General features: G+C 31.9%; 1 protein-coding gene across 1 annotated transcript; it reads right to left on the bottom strand.

The window, feature by feature from the left end:
* Positions 1-340: 340 nt before the first annotated feature.
* LOC106123798 (putative uncharacterized protein DDB_G0282133) lies at positions 341-1,643 on the bottom strand. The gene is made up of 2 exons (XM_013320205.1): positions 552-1,643; positions 341-420 (listed from the first exon to the last, which is right to left on the bottom strand). Exons 1-2 carry the CDS (start codon positions 1,519-1,521, stop codon positions 341-343), a joined length of 1,050 nt encoding a protein of 349 aa, XP_013175659.1. The 5' UTR covers positions 1,522-1,643.
* Positions 1,644-13,541: the final 11,898 nt, after the last annotated feature.

Here is a 13,541-nt window from a genome sequence, read left to right on the forward strand (position 1 = left end):
AAATATTCGACGCTTGGTTCGTCTAATATTTTTCTAAATTTCTTTTGGTAAATTTGTAGTGTTGATTTGTTAGATTTACAGACTTTATTACGAAGAAATGAATCCTTATGTTGTAAAGTTATTAAATATAATTTTTAAAATATTACCCTTTTCATTAGACCCTAACATTCGACGATATTTGGTAGACGACAAGATTCAAATCATGAAGCTTTGAGCTTATTTAGAACAGTTACAAGAAATGTTGGTAAATTATTTCCTATAATCTTCTAATACTTTGTGGTAAGAAATAAAATTTTCTTTAATAAGATAATTTTTTTATTAATAAAACAAATCAAAAATGTTATAAAATTTCTTTGTAGTACTTATTTTGTCGGGGATACATTGATAAAATATTCTTTACAGTCTCCTTCGCAGCTCTCACTGAAACAAATATGCACATAAAACTACAATACACATATAATAGTCACTCGTTTGATACTTTGACACTATGTAATACAAGGGCAGTGGAACTTCATTGTAGGAATTTAAATATAAAAATAAAATGTACTCACCGTCAACTTTGTTGTATTGTGTATATTCCTCAAATTTTTCTACTTCGAAACCTAAACGTGAACGACTTAAGCTAGGAACAAAATTATAGCAGTTGTGTTGTATAAACGAACTTTCATAATTAAGTGCAGGTGCAGTTTGGAAGAGAATTAAGAAATCATCACCTTCCGGGATAAAATGATTTTGACAATTACTAAAACTTTTACTTCTATTTTCAGTCGAATTTGGAGTAACTTCTTTATTATTGACACAATTACTTATATTTACAATGTCTGCATCTAATTTAGTAATATTAAAAACAACTTCTCTAGCCTCATTTTCTTCAATAAATTCGAAATCTGACGAATGGTAGCCACTGCAATTTGAATCATCTAAACCAGCGTATTTAAATTCATTTTCAAAGTTACCATCTTCAGTTTCGTCTACATCCATATGAAATTCATTAATAGGATTTATATAATTTTCATTTGTCAAATTGCAATTTTTCATACATTCTTTTGGAGGCATATCTATAGCTTTTTCGAGTACATTTTTATCATCTTCAATTGTACTTTGACTGGCAAAGCAACCGGAATCAGTGAAATTATCAGAACTAGCTTGGAGATCCGTTAACATGTTAAATTCTGTATCAAAGTTTTCATCTGTTCGTAATTGGCTGTCTACATTTTCTAAATATTGATCTCTAACTTGTTCTAATTTGTATTTATTACTAGTAATTAGGTCTTTATTCTCTTCAATTGAATATATCTGTGCTGTTTTACTATTATAGCTAAGATTGTTGCAGTTCTGCCCATCACCAGTATTTAATTCATGCTTTGTTTCAACTTTGTTGTTTCCAAAACTATTGTTTTGATCAATTTTACTGTGTGTGAAATTATAGTAGAGATTATTGTCAAAACTATCAGAAAATATATCTTTAATTTGTAGGTCTAAATTAACATCAACTATTTTAAAGCCTTGAAATGAAGCCATATTTCTGAAAAGTGTTAAAAATGTTAAATGAATGACAAAAGATTTCAAGGTGAAGGTTAAATTAAATTTAGCATAGCATTAGCACAAGATATTCAAAATAAGCAAGGTTTATGGTATACCTTATTAATAAACATAATTATACAACAAAAGTAAACCAATTGTGTATGTCAAAAAAATTGAACTACTAAAACTAAAAATAACCTCAATTAAAAAATGCCTGCATAATACAAATGTTTATTACATACCTTTTAATTACACTTAGATATGTGTTTGCATACAATGTTAAACAAATTTTTATGTGCCCAAAAAAAGCAATTATTATATTAAAAAAAATATGAAGTAAAAGGTTCAGGTTGTACAGCCAACAATAACTGAACTAAAAGACAGTACTTGTAATATAACTTTATTGACAAAAAGTTTCTTTGATTTTTACAATTAATTTATAAAATCCAAAAGCATTTTACTGGCAGTTTTTATTTCATTTCTAAAACAATAAGTTACGTTTTTATAGATATTTTGTTTTATGAAATGCAAATTGAGTTAAAAAGAATATAAAATCGAGTTTCATGTTTATATAATTAACCTATAAATTAGACATATTTAATGGAAATCATGTTAAATATAATATAGTTTAATATATTATATATATTATATAGTTATCATTTTTTGCCCGACTTTTTTATTCCACCTTGAGTTAATGGCCCTTTCTGTGTTGCTTTGGCCTTAGCTTCCTAGAAAATAAATTAACAGCTTAAGTACAAAAATCACATTTATTAAATTATTCCCTAACATAATGACAATGATGTTCCAAAAGCTTTTTTTTAAAGTAGATTTCATACCTGTAAAGCCTTTTGTTGTTCTTTTAACTTCTGTTTATGGGCCAGATCATCATCATCTAATTCCCTTTGCTCTTTCTTTGGTGCCTTCAGTGGCTTCTTTTTACCACCATCACGGCCGGACATCTGTAATTATATAAAAGTTTATATTAAAACAGGACTAGAGATAATTATACTTTTCTATATAGTTTGTTACAATTCCGACACAGACTGTATATAAACATAGAAGTCTATTTAGGTAGGTTCTTATTGTGTACTGTATGACATTCTAGCTGTTATCTGCAACTCTGTCCGAGGTAAAATAAGAAAAAACCTTATTAAGCCTATGTGTTATTCCAGTCTGTGTTATAACATCTATGCCAAATTTTATTGAGATCCTCTAACCCATACCAGATATACCTTTTAAAAAACATCCATCCATCGTTTTAAGCTCTCGCATTTATAACATTAGTAAGATTGTAATGAGAGACCAGTGGGACCATACACACATCTTAAATTTTTCGTATTTATTTTCTGACACCGTAAAATAAATTATATAGTTTATGTTACTTATATTAATACATTTAAAATTAAATTACGTGTAATCCCATATGTTTTATTTTGATAGGTAATTCTTAGTCATACTTTTTTATGGGAAAAGGTGGTAGACGATGATACGTTTGCCGTTATTTATTGCAAAACCGGGCTATAGTGTTCTTGAATACTTGAAATGAATTAAGTAAACAATCTAAAGTATCTGTATTCAACATTAATTTTGCACCCGGCTTTAAACGAAGTAGTATTTCTTTTTACTACCCCGCTCTGAACGTGTGCATGAAATTTATAAAAGGCGAAATCAGTACATAACCTTTTTTGATTAGAAAGTGTAATAAGTACTTTTTATATATTCGTAAAATTAAAGCAATAGAGAAATTTACTTACTTTCCGAAATTATAATATTAGAATTCGCCGAAACTTAAAATTTTTCACAATCGGAAGTTTTGATTTGATAATGTGACCAATGACAGCTTACTTCAAAATTATTTTACGCAGCGCAGTTTGACAACATGAACGACGCATTGCCAGAAATTATTTTGTGCACCAGGAAAAAAATTCGGATAAAATTAAATTTTTGAGTTAGTAACCTGCAAAAATAGCAATAATTATGAAGAGAAAAGAAGATTAATGATATTTTTAGTAATGAAAATCATCCAAATTTAAAATTCAGTAACGTAACACGGAACACTAATTAGAAAGCGTGATGTCACACTAGGACGGTGCTATTGTCATTGTAAATATTTTCATAGTTCAGAATTCAGTACAACAATTCAGAATTTAGTACCGCAACTACATACAGATATACCATTCTATTCTACAACATGGCGTGACGTCACTGAAGAGCGTAAACATAATAACCATGACAGGTTATTATGTTTAGGCGGGACTTTGAAAATACAAAATACACAATTTTATTGTATTTTTTTTCCTAAAATTTAGATTTTTTAAAAATTATTCATAAATTGCTTAACATAATTAAACATTTTTCAAAATTTGATACACAAGTTTACTATTAGGTGGGAGGTCTTTTTTATTTTATTATAATGTTTTATTTAATATTATTGCCATTCATTATTAAAGGTATCTATAGGAAAGTATATTTTGGAAATTTCCAACATAGAGTTGCCATTTAATTTTTTGCATTTAATTTTATTTTTTTCGTCAACAACATTTACAATAAAATTACGGGTTCCAATGTTCAACCTATATAGAAAGAGAAATTGTATTTCATTTTTACGTTAAAACGACTATATTTGGTTATGAACACAAAATTTACAAACGTAAAAAGCTAATTCTTTCAGACGGGATATGGTCTTTTGTGGCAACGTGTCGCACATTGACGAAAGGCATCAAGTAATTAGTGCGTTCAGAAAGGGCACAAAAACGGCAAACGTCCTTTCAAATTAACCGGGAGCATGTACATTGTGATGAGGTTTCGGAATACCGAGCCGAAAGCAAAAGCGGGGTCGAAATAAAAGGGGGGGGTTGCAAACACGCGGGAGAGACAAATTACGTTTGAAGGCTCGCGCTCGCTTCCTGCATGCACTTAGTTGCGTCACACGTGACTTTATGCATCCCCTGTCACACCGTACTTTTAAACATATAAAATATACAATAGTTATTGTTAAAAAAAAAAAACAAAATAAGCAAATTAATATTTCTTGTTTTCACCAACTCAAAATATAAATTATATTTAAGTCGCTTTCATCCGTCCAATCAAGTCCTAACTGTCTCACTACAAGTAAGTATATTATAATATTAGTTTTAACAAGTTTAAGCTAAAATTAAAAGGCAATGAAATATTGTATAATCTCTATGATATAATTTATCATCATCAGCTCACTATACGTCCCCACTGAGGGCTCGGAGCCTACTTTAGTCAAGGATGACTAGGCCATAGTCAAACACGTTGATCCAGTGCGGGTTGATATGATATAATTTTATCAGAAAAATAATTTACAAATTTAATAGTCGGTGTAAAAGATGCCGCAGTACTGTGTGCAGTGTATGAACACTAGTGGTATTGATGCGAGACTTTGTTCTATTTTCTCAGCGGCAATATCGGAAGCTGTGATAAAATACAATGAAGTCAACGTCTTCGCTTTTGAATATGAATTTAAAAAGTCACGATATTGTTAACGATAGTTTTACTGCATTTTTATTGAGTAACTTTTACACGCGACTCTGTCCGCGCGGAATTAAAAAAACTTATTTGGAAGACCTATGTGTTCTTCCAGATTGCGTTTTACATCTTTGCCAAATTGTATTGAAATCCGTCCATGTAAACATTCGCTTTTATAATATTAGTAAGAGTAAGACCTTTACTTATAAGAAAAGATTGGGACATTAGTGTCCTTTAGTCATTATTCAAAAAGGGTTCATATCTTTAAAACTAAATAGAATTAAATTAATTTCAAACGTTTTTTACGAGTAGTAATGTTATAAATTGAATTATTATTAAATAAATTACTCTAAGTATAAAGAGTGCAAATAATACAGCATGTAAAATCATAAAGCATAAAATAAAATCCTTTACCTCAATTCATGTTTTCCGATTTTAAAATTTACAGCGGGTGAATCTACGCCGTTTGGCGAAAGAGGAAATTTCCTGTATAGCAATAAATAATCTTGTATGAAGCCACAACGGTAGTTTTCTACGACGGGAAATAAAAACGACTCAGATATGGTAGTTGGTATTTACGATTCGTACCTTTAGGCCCTTTGTACACAAGGTAAGGTAAATCTTCGGAAACCGGCGATTTTAGTCGCTAACTGACTCATACAACGTAATAGAAATTGCGCGTCGTCGACATTTCTATCTGTCATCGCCAATGTCAGTTGCTTGCATCCTATTCGTCAAGACACTCATGAGAAAAATCGCTATAATATCCAAGATGGCGGAGAACATCTATACAGTTGACATGCAGTCGCTATGCTTGCACAATGGTCCGAACCGATTCTACAACGAACTTCAAATATGTACAGAACTGACAATAACTTTCGTTAAGTCACGTGATTGCCAAGCGTCAGTTCCATACATTTTTGAACTTCGTTATGGTATCGCTTTCGAGTGAATGCACTTTGTCTAGTTTCGCTGAATGGATAGACGACTAGCGTCGACGATACTACGTTGACTTGTGTAAGAAGGTCCTTACAAGCAAGTTTACCCTGTGACCTTTTTTGTAACTTTTTTTGGCTGCCGTTTACTAAAATGCCAGTATGCGTGAACTTTACCTATTTTTTTCAATCAAAATTAACGAATATGATTTATTACGTTGTTCACTACACTTTATAAACATTCACGCGTTTGATCCAAATAAGTAGATAGAGTTATCTTCAAAATTGTAACTTTGAACTTTTTTTAAAAGAGAAATTTCTTGTTTATGGCTTGTATTTTCAAAATTAAGATTTTTATTTTTTTTTGTTATTAAGTTACTCGTACAGCTTCGTAATATAGGCGTAAAAAATAAATTAATTTTATATTAACAGCCGACTATTTCACGGCGTAAGTCGCGTAATTATATTAAAACTAAGCACATTGAAACATGAAACTATAAATTCGAAAATTCAAGCGATTCACTTCCTTATAGCTTTGTACCTAGAGGACGGAATCCTTTGCGTTATACTTAGATGTTGTACCAGCTTGTTGAACACTGTTGTGCCGATGTGAACGCACACAAACACATGTTTGAGTTTTAAAAAGCAAACGCACACTGCCTTGTCTATACGCACTTTTCAAGACGAGAGCACGTATCCATTGCACTTTTTCTATTACTTCTAAGGCTTCTATGTTAAACGTGAAAAAACGATGTTATTTTAAAAAATCCAGCAAAAGAAATAAATAGAACTTTCCAGAAGTTTGATAATACTAAATAGTGGTTAATATAATGGTGGATTCAGTGAAATAATTATTTTAATTGAAGATAAGTTGTTATAAACTCTAGCTTTAAGTTTATGATTATTCTATCTTCATGTATATCTGAATATGCTTTTGAGAAATTGGTTTGCTTAAATCGTATGCTTATATTGTATAACAATGGATACTTGCAGTTTATTCGTAACGAGGCACGCACCCCTCTGGCACACTACAATAACAGGAACACAGACGTTACATACGTACATGTTGATAAATAGGTTTTTCAGTAACTAGAGTTCGCAATCCCACGGGAGCTGCGACTAATACGCGTACATTATGCGACTGCTTGCCTCCAACTTTAAATAATTACGGGTATTTTTTTTAATAAACATAAAATATACGCAGAGTTGTACTTCAACTAGAAACTACCGCTAATGAGTCGATTCTAACTTTATTAGCGTACATTATAGGTAACTAAATATTGCACGCGACTACTTACGCGCAGAATTAAAAAGTATCCTATGTATTCTTCCAGATGATGTCCTACATCTATGCCTAATTTTAGCGAGATCCATGCGGCCGTTCTGAAGATACCTTCTAACAAAATATCTATCTACTACTACTACTACTACTCAGCCATGAGACGCCCACTGCTGGGCATAGGCCTCTCCCAAAGATCGCCACGATGACCGATCTTGTGCCACCCGCATCCAGGACGCTCCCGCAACCTTGACCAGGTCATCGGTCCATCTTGCGGGAGGCCTGCTCACGCTGCGTCGACCTGTCCGTGGCCGCCACTCTAGGACTTTGCGGCCCCATCGACCGTCCATCCATCTAAAAATTCTTATTTATAACATTAATAAGATGAATCAAAGCGTGTAGTAACTCGTAATTCCTATAGGAAAGAAGTTGCCTCAATCATAATTTTTTTGATTATAAACATACATATCAATTGTGTGAATTCGATCCGCCAGTTGAAGTTTTTTTTTTCAATTAGGACGTAATCGCGGGCGACAGGTAGTTCTTGATAATATAAGAATTTAATATAAAGAATTGGTATGTACTCGTTACTCGTAGGTTACAGTAGTAAAAGGCTGCAGGCAGAAGTATCCCAGATACATCAGACCTCTGGGAATGTTTAAGAAAACAATATTATTATTACGATCAGTATTTTCTACTCCAACAGTTAATAGGATATTTCATACAAAGCCCCCGGTGCATAGTACAAACAAATGTCTTAATATTTTCATAAACATTGCGCTTTTGTTCTTTTTATTCTTACATAAGTATTTTTATAAGAATAAGGATATGTTACTATGATTACATTCGCTATGTCTATTCTATTAAAATAAGAGTACACTATTTATAAAATAACTAGTGGTCCCACGCGACTTCGTGTGCGCGAATTAAAAAATATTTAGTGACCTATGTGGTCTACTAGACTATGTTCTATATTTATGTCAAATTTCAGCGAGATTCGGTCAACCGTTCTGGAGATGCCTTAAAACAAACATCCATCCCTCTAAACAGTCGCATTTATAATATTAGTAAGTCTTGTGATCGCCCGCGACTCCATCTGCGAGTGTTAAAAAAATAATTACTAGCCTGTACGTTCTTTCAGACTTTGTTCTATACATATGCCCAATTTCGTCGAGATTCTTTGTAGCAAATATCCATCCATCCATCTAACCAATTGCATTGATATTATTATATAAGTAAGATGTAAGAAGATATGTCAGTAAGAAGTAAGCTTGGTAAGGTTAGTGGTCGCCCGCGACTACGTACGCGTGGAATTAAAAAACTTGGTGGCTTATGTGTTCTTCCAGACTATGTTTTATACCTATGCCAAATTTCATCAAGATTAGTTAAATAGTTTTGGAGATTTGTTAGAAATGTCCATCCATTCAGCTTTATAAGGATGCAAGAAGTAACGTCAGTAAGTAAAAGCATGTCTTCGTTTAAATAAACATTGGCAAGGGTCGTGGACTGTCTCATTATGATAATATTTTATCCTCAAGACGCAATGCATTTGCCAACGGTACTTAACTCTGTGTCGAGGGCTACTCCCCCTCCAAATTACAGCCTCCATCGCTACTTGGGTAACTTTTTTCAACAAATATAATTAAAAGACAAGTATCAGAGTTTTCTTCTTATGACTTATATAATAACACTTGAGTAATATAATTATTTGTTTTTAAAATAAACAATACAGTAATAAATGATTATAATCGAAAAGTAAAATACGAATGTTTATAGCACGCGAGTTGGCACATGAGATAGTAGAGAACTATTGTTCTTGACGTGTCAAGTCAAATACCGAAACTACGTACGTAAAATTGTATTAATATTATTGTTGTATACCTAAATTTGTTGTGTCGCTGTAAAATCACTAGATGGCGTTGTCATATGAAAGTTCTCAAATCGAAATTCGATAACTTTGCCTAATTATTTTGTACCCGTTAAGTTTATTTTATATTTCTGGCAAAATTTAAAAAGAAGAAAGGCTGAACATTATAAGAATACTTAAAATACAAACAATTCATTGTAAATTAACTGAAAATTAATATTAGCAAGATTTATTACGCAAAAAACTTTAGAGTATTGGTAGATTAATACGCATTCCCTATTGCGTTATGCGTCAATGAACTTTGAAATCAGAACCCTTTAATTGGCATTTTTAAGCTCTGTTAGACGTTGGAGAATCACGCGTGACCTGTTTCTTCCCCCACATATGTTTTATATCCATCTCATCATTCGCGTTCTGCAAAACATTACTCTATGACCGTATATCCGTAACATTTCATATTTTATTTCAAACTCGGCACCTAAGGGACTTGCAGGCTTTCCAGATAGTGGAATAAAATGCGCAAGTCGACGCAAATGCGTGCTAATGCTTGCATGCAAATAATATGTATAATAACATCACATTACTTTGCATGTCGACTTGCGCCTGCAATAAATTTACCGCAAATTTTTAATATCGTAAATTTGATATGCAATTTTTACTGCTGTCAAGTATTGCGACTTTTTTATGAAATAGATATTTCTGGTAACTTACGTATATGGAATTCCACTACCAGAGAACTAAGCGTTAAATACTGTAAATTTATATTTAAGGTCAAAATTTGTTCAATATTCGGTAAAAATCTTTTGCAATAACCAATTTACTTGATGATATGTTCCGACACTCGAACGATAGTGCTGGGAAATTTTAAGCGAATACGAAACTTAGTTACGGCAGCTTTTTGAGGTAATTAGGGAATATAGTGCATGTTTGAGAATGGTAAGACAAAAGAAATTTGAAATACATTTTTTTAGTTACAATATCTTAATGTCAAAGATCAGAAGGAAAGAATCATCAAAGATAAGAACTCTAATTTTAGTAGGATAGAATTAGGATTAGGTAGAAATAGGAGAAATAAATTATTTATTAATTTCTAAGTTTTTTATTTACCCATAAATCTAGTGTTTTTTTTTTAAAATTAACTTTTTTTCTTTTTAAGTTTTCAACACAATATTCTGACATTTATATTACATACGTAAAAATGTTGGAAACCGATAACTTAAATGTTCTTTAAGTTTTATGTAAAATTTCCAATTAAAGGGAAAACACACAATAAAATAGCCAGTAAAAGTAAATAACCAAAGACACTTGTGAACTTTTTTTTCTAAAGAATTAATTGCTATGTAACAAGCAACGACCTACATGATTTGAAGTACCTTTGAAATAAAACTAACTCGCTCTATTTATGTAGTCGTTAATTAAATTAATAAGTCAATATAGAAAATATCTATAATAACTTTTTCTTTCATATCTCAAATTTAGGGGTTACTAGGCCTTAGTCAATCGCCCAGGGCGGCTTGGTTGACTTTATTAATACTGAGTTTCAAATTCAATTTTCAAATCCCTTGTATCAAGTATCAGACATTTTGGAGTCATATTAATCTGTACCTTTGGTTAGATGTGTTTCTAGTAGTTTCCAAATGTCGGATGTTTTACACTTTGACCTATTCCCGAGATGCTTGCTACATGCATGCTGACACACATACATGGACACGCAATAACAAAATGCGTGCACACATCGCCGCACGCGTCGAGTGGAACGCGTGAAAATTCACGCCCCAGCTCGGGTTTTCGCGTTTTTTTTTAATTACAGCCCCATGGCGCTATTGTTGTACAGCCCTAGTTGGGGGGATCTAGTATTAGGGTTGTCGACATTGTAGAATTTCTTTAAATTATGAAATCTTTTATCAAATAATATCCCATAATGAGCATATTCAGATTATAACAATTAGCCACAGATAAAACAAACTTAAGATTTATTTTTAATACTTGTTATTTCTAAATAGACTATCAACAGTTTGAATTAATTGAATATTTTTTGGCTCTATTTAGACGTATTAAAAAATCTTTTGTTCCGAATAAGTCAGTGCGTTAGTGTGTTTTATACCATAAAACTATATTCAAATATAGGTTTAGGTGTCTTAAAAATATAAATGCGAATGTGAGAACCCTGTTTCACGTTTATTGAGCAGGGGTTCGTCAAAGAGCAGCCCTACTACCATGGTAATATAGAAATATACGTAACGCACCTCGTATTCATAGTGCCGGTGTGACATAGTGCCGTTTGTCTACATAACAATATATATGTTATGTATAGCCATGGGTTTACACTGACGAAACATTAGTAAAAACATATGGTCATGCCATTCTCCTTAATAAAATTAAAATAATGTTTTATATGCGCTTTTTGCTGAGGTTGTAATGACACGGTCCATCTTACTAATGTTATAAATGTGAAAGTTTAGAAGGATGGATTTTTGTTAGAAGGTATCTCCAGAACGGTTTAATATATCCTGACGAAATTTGGCATAGACGTAGAACATAGTCTGGAAGAACACATAGACTACTAGACTTATTAAGTTTTTTTTTATTCAGCGTGGAATGGTACCATGATTTCTACATCATGACTTGTAATGGAGCGAGTTCTATCGACTACAAGACGCAAAATGGCGGACTTCCGATGCGGACCAGCTTTATTTTTCTCACTGAATATGCAATACATTACGCTCTTGGTGTTTTGAATATTGTCAAAGAGTAAAGAAAGTTTTAATGCGGTACTTTTCCAAAAATAACACTTTTTTAGAGGATTAAGAAATTAAAAGTAAAAAAAAAGAGAAAAAAGCCAAATTTTAATGTGAAAATGAGTATGATTCCTTAGAAAAATAAATGTAATTATAAATTGTTGCGTAACTATTTACTATTTATTTCTTACCAAGTAACCAAAGAACAGTGATTAGTAGATTTCTTCTTAAATAAGTTTATTTTGAAACGTAGCGATTAAAGAAAAGAAAAAATAACTTACCGCATCTAAACAGATAAAGAACCTTACGTGTCAAGAAAAGGAAATACTTGAATTTTTTTCCGCGAAGACCTCTTTATATTTTTTTAATGTTCACGGAAGAGTAAAAACTCTGTAAAAAAGGTCAAGATAAGTATCTCGGTAACACCGACAAGGGGTCGGGAAGGGGAAGGATATTAAGAGCTATATTTTTTAAACTTTACTTTGGAGTAAACAGCAAGATCCTGTTAATTTTATTCATGCCACCTTTTGGTACACTTTTATTGTAGCTACACGCGTATCTATGTTACGTAAATTGTTATGTTAACGTGCGTTTTCACTGCTGAAAGACATCTACAAAAATCATATTATTCTAACACCTGTCATTCATGGCGTGAGATAATGTTTCAGAATTTCTATTCATTGTTCATTTTTACTAACGGATTTAACTGTTCAATGGGAATTAATAGAAAATAATTGTTGCTTTTGACCCCGTCCACGTGCTCCAAACTATGTTCTATATGTATGCCAAATCATCAAAATCCGTTGAACAGTTCTGGAGATACTAACAAGTATCCAGCCATCTAATCTTTTGCATTTGTAATATTAGTAAGGTCACCATATAATAACATAAAACGCTGTATATAGGATGTATTTTCAAAACTAGGCGATATAAAGGGTGTAACACTATAGGGGCCGTTTTGAATAGACGAGGCGTTGGACCATTAGACTAGGACTATTGTCTATGCATCGAACAATTGTTTTAATGCTTGTCAGTTGGTGAAAAGCGAGTGAATGATGCCCTTTGAGGGCTGTTCACACGTAAATATAATATGCCTAGTTAATATAGAGGTCAATGAACTTTGAAAGCTGTTAGAAAAATTCTCTATAAGTAATATTTTTTCACGCTTTGTCGATTTCAATATTATAGAATTTTAAATTTGAATATTTTTATAAGTAGATGAATGGGTTTGATAGAAATCATGACGCGTAAAATATTTAGAGGTTTAATATTAGTAAGCATTTCATTTATAATAATCATGAAGACGAATTTATACATACACTAGATGTCGCCTGTGACTCCGTTTGCGAGGAAATAAAAAAGTTAATAAGTAGCCTATGTGTTCTTCCAGAATATGTTGTATATTTATGCCAAATTACAGCGAGATCCGTTCAACCGTTCTGGAGATAGCTTCAATCAAACGTCCATTTAAACTTACGCATTTATAATATTAGTAAGATTTTTATCAGAGTCGATGTAAATTAAAGACGTAAATTAACACAAAACGAAAACAGTTATGCATTTGACGTCACAGATTAACTTTCATTTATTTAAAATATTGTAACGAGTCTCGTGTTATAAAGTCTTTTAGAATATAAGATTAGAAAATAATTAAAGAGTCCTAGTTCAGAAATTTATAATTCTTAATGAAGAGCAGTGACATGTTG

Source organism: Papilio xuthus, unplaced genomic scaffold (genome assembly GCF_000836235.2).
Source record: "Papilio xuthus unplaced genomic scaffold, Pxut_1.1 DF825946.1, whole genome shotgun sequence".
In the NCBI taxonomy this organism is placed as follows: domain Eukaryota; kingdom Metazoa; phylum Arthropoda; class Insecta; order Lepidoptera; family Papilionidae; genus Papilio; species Papilio xuthus.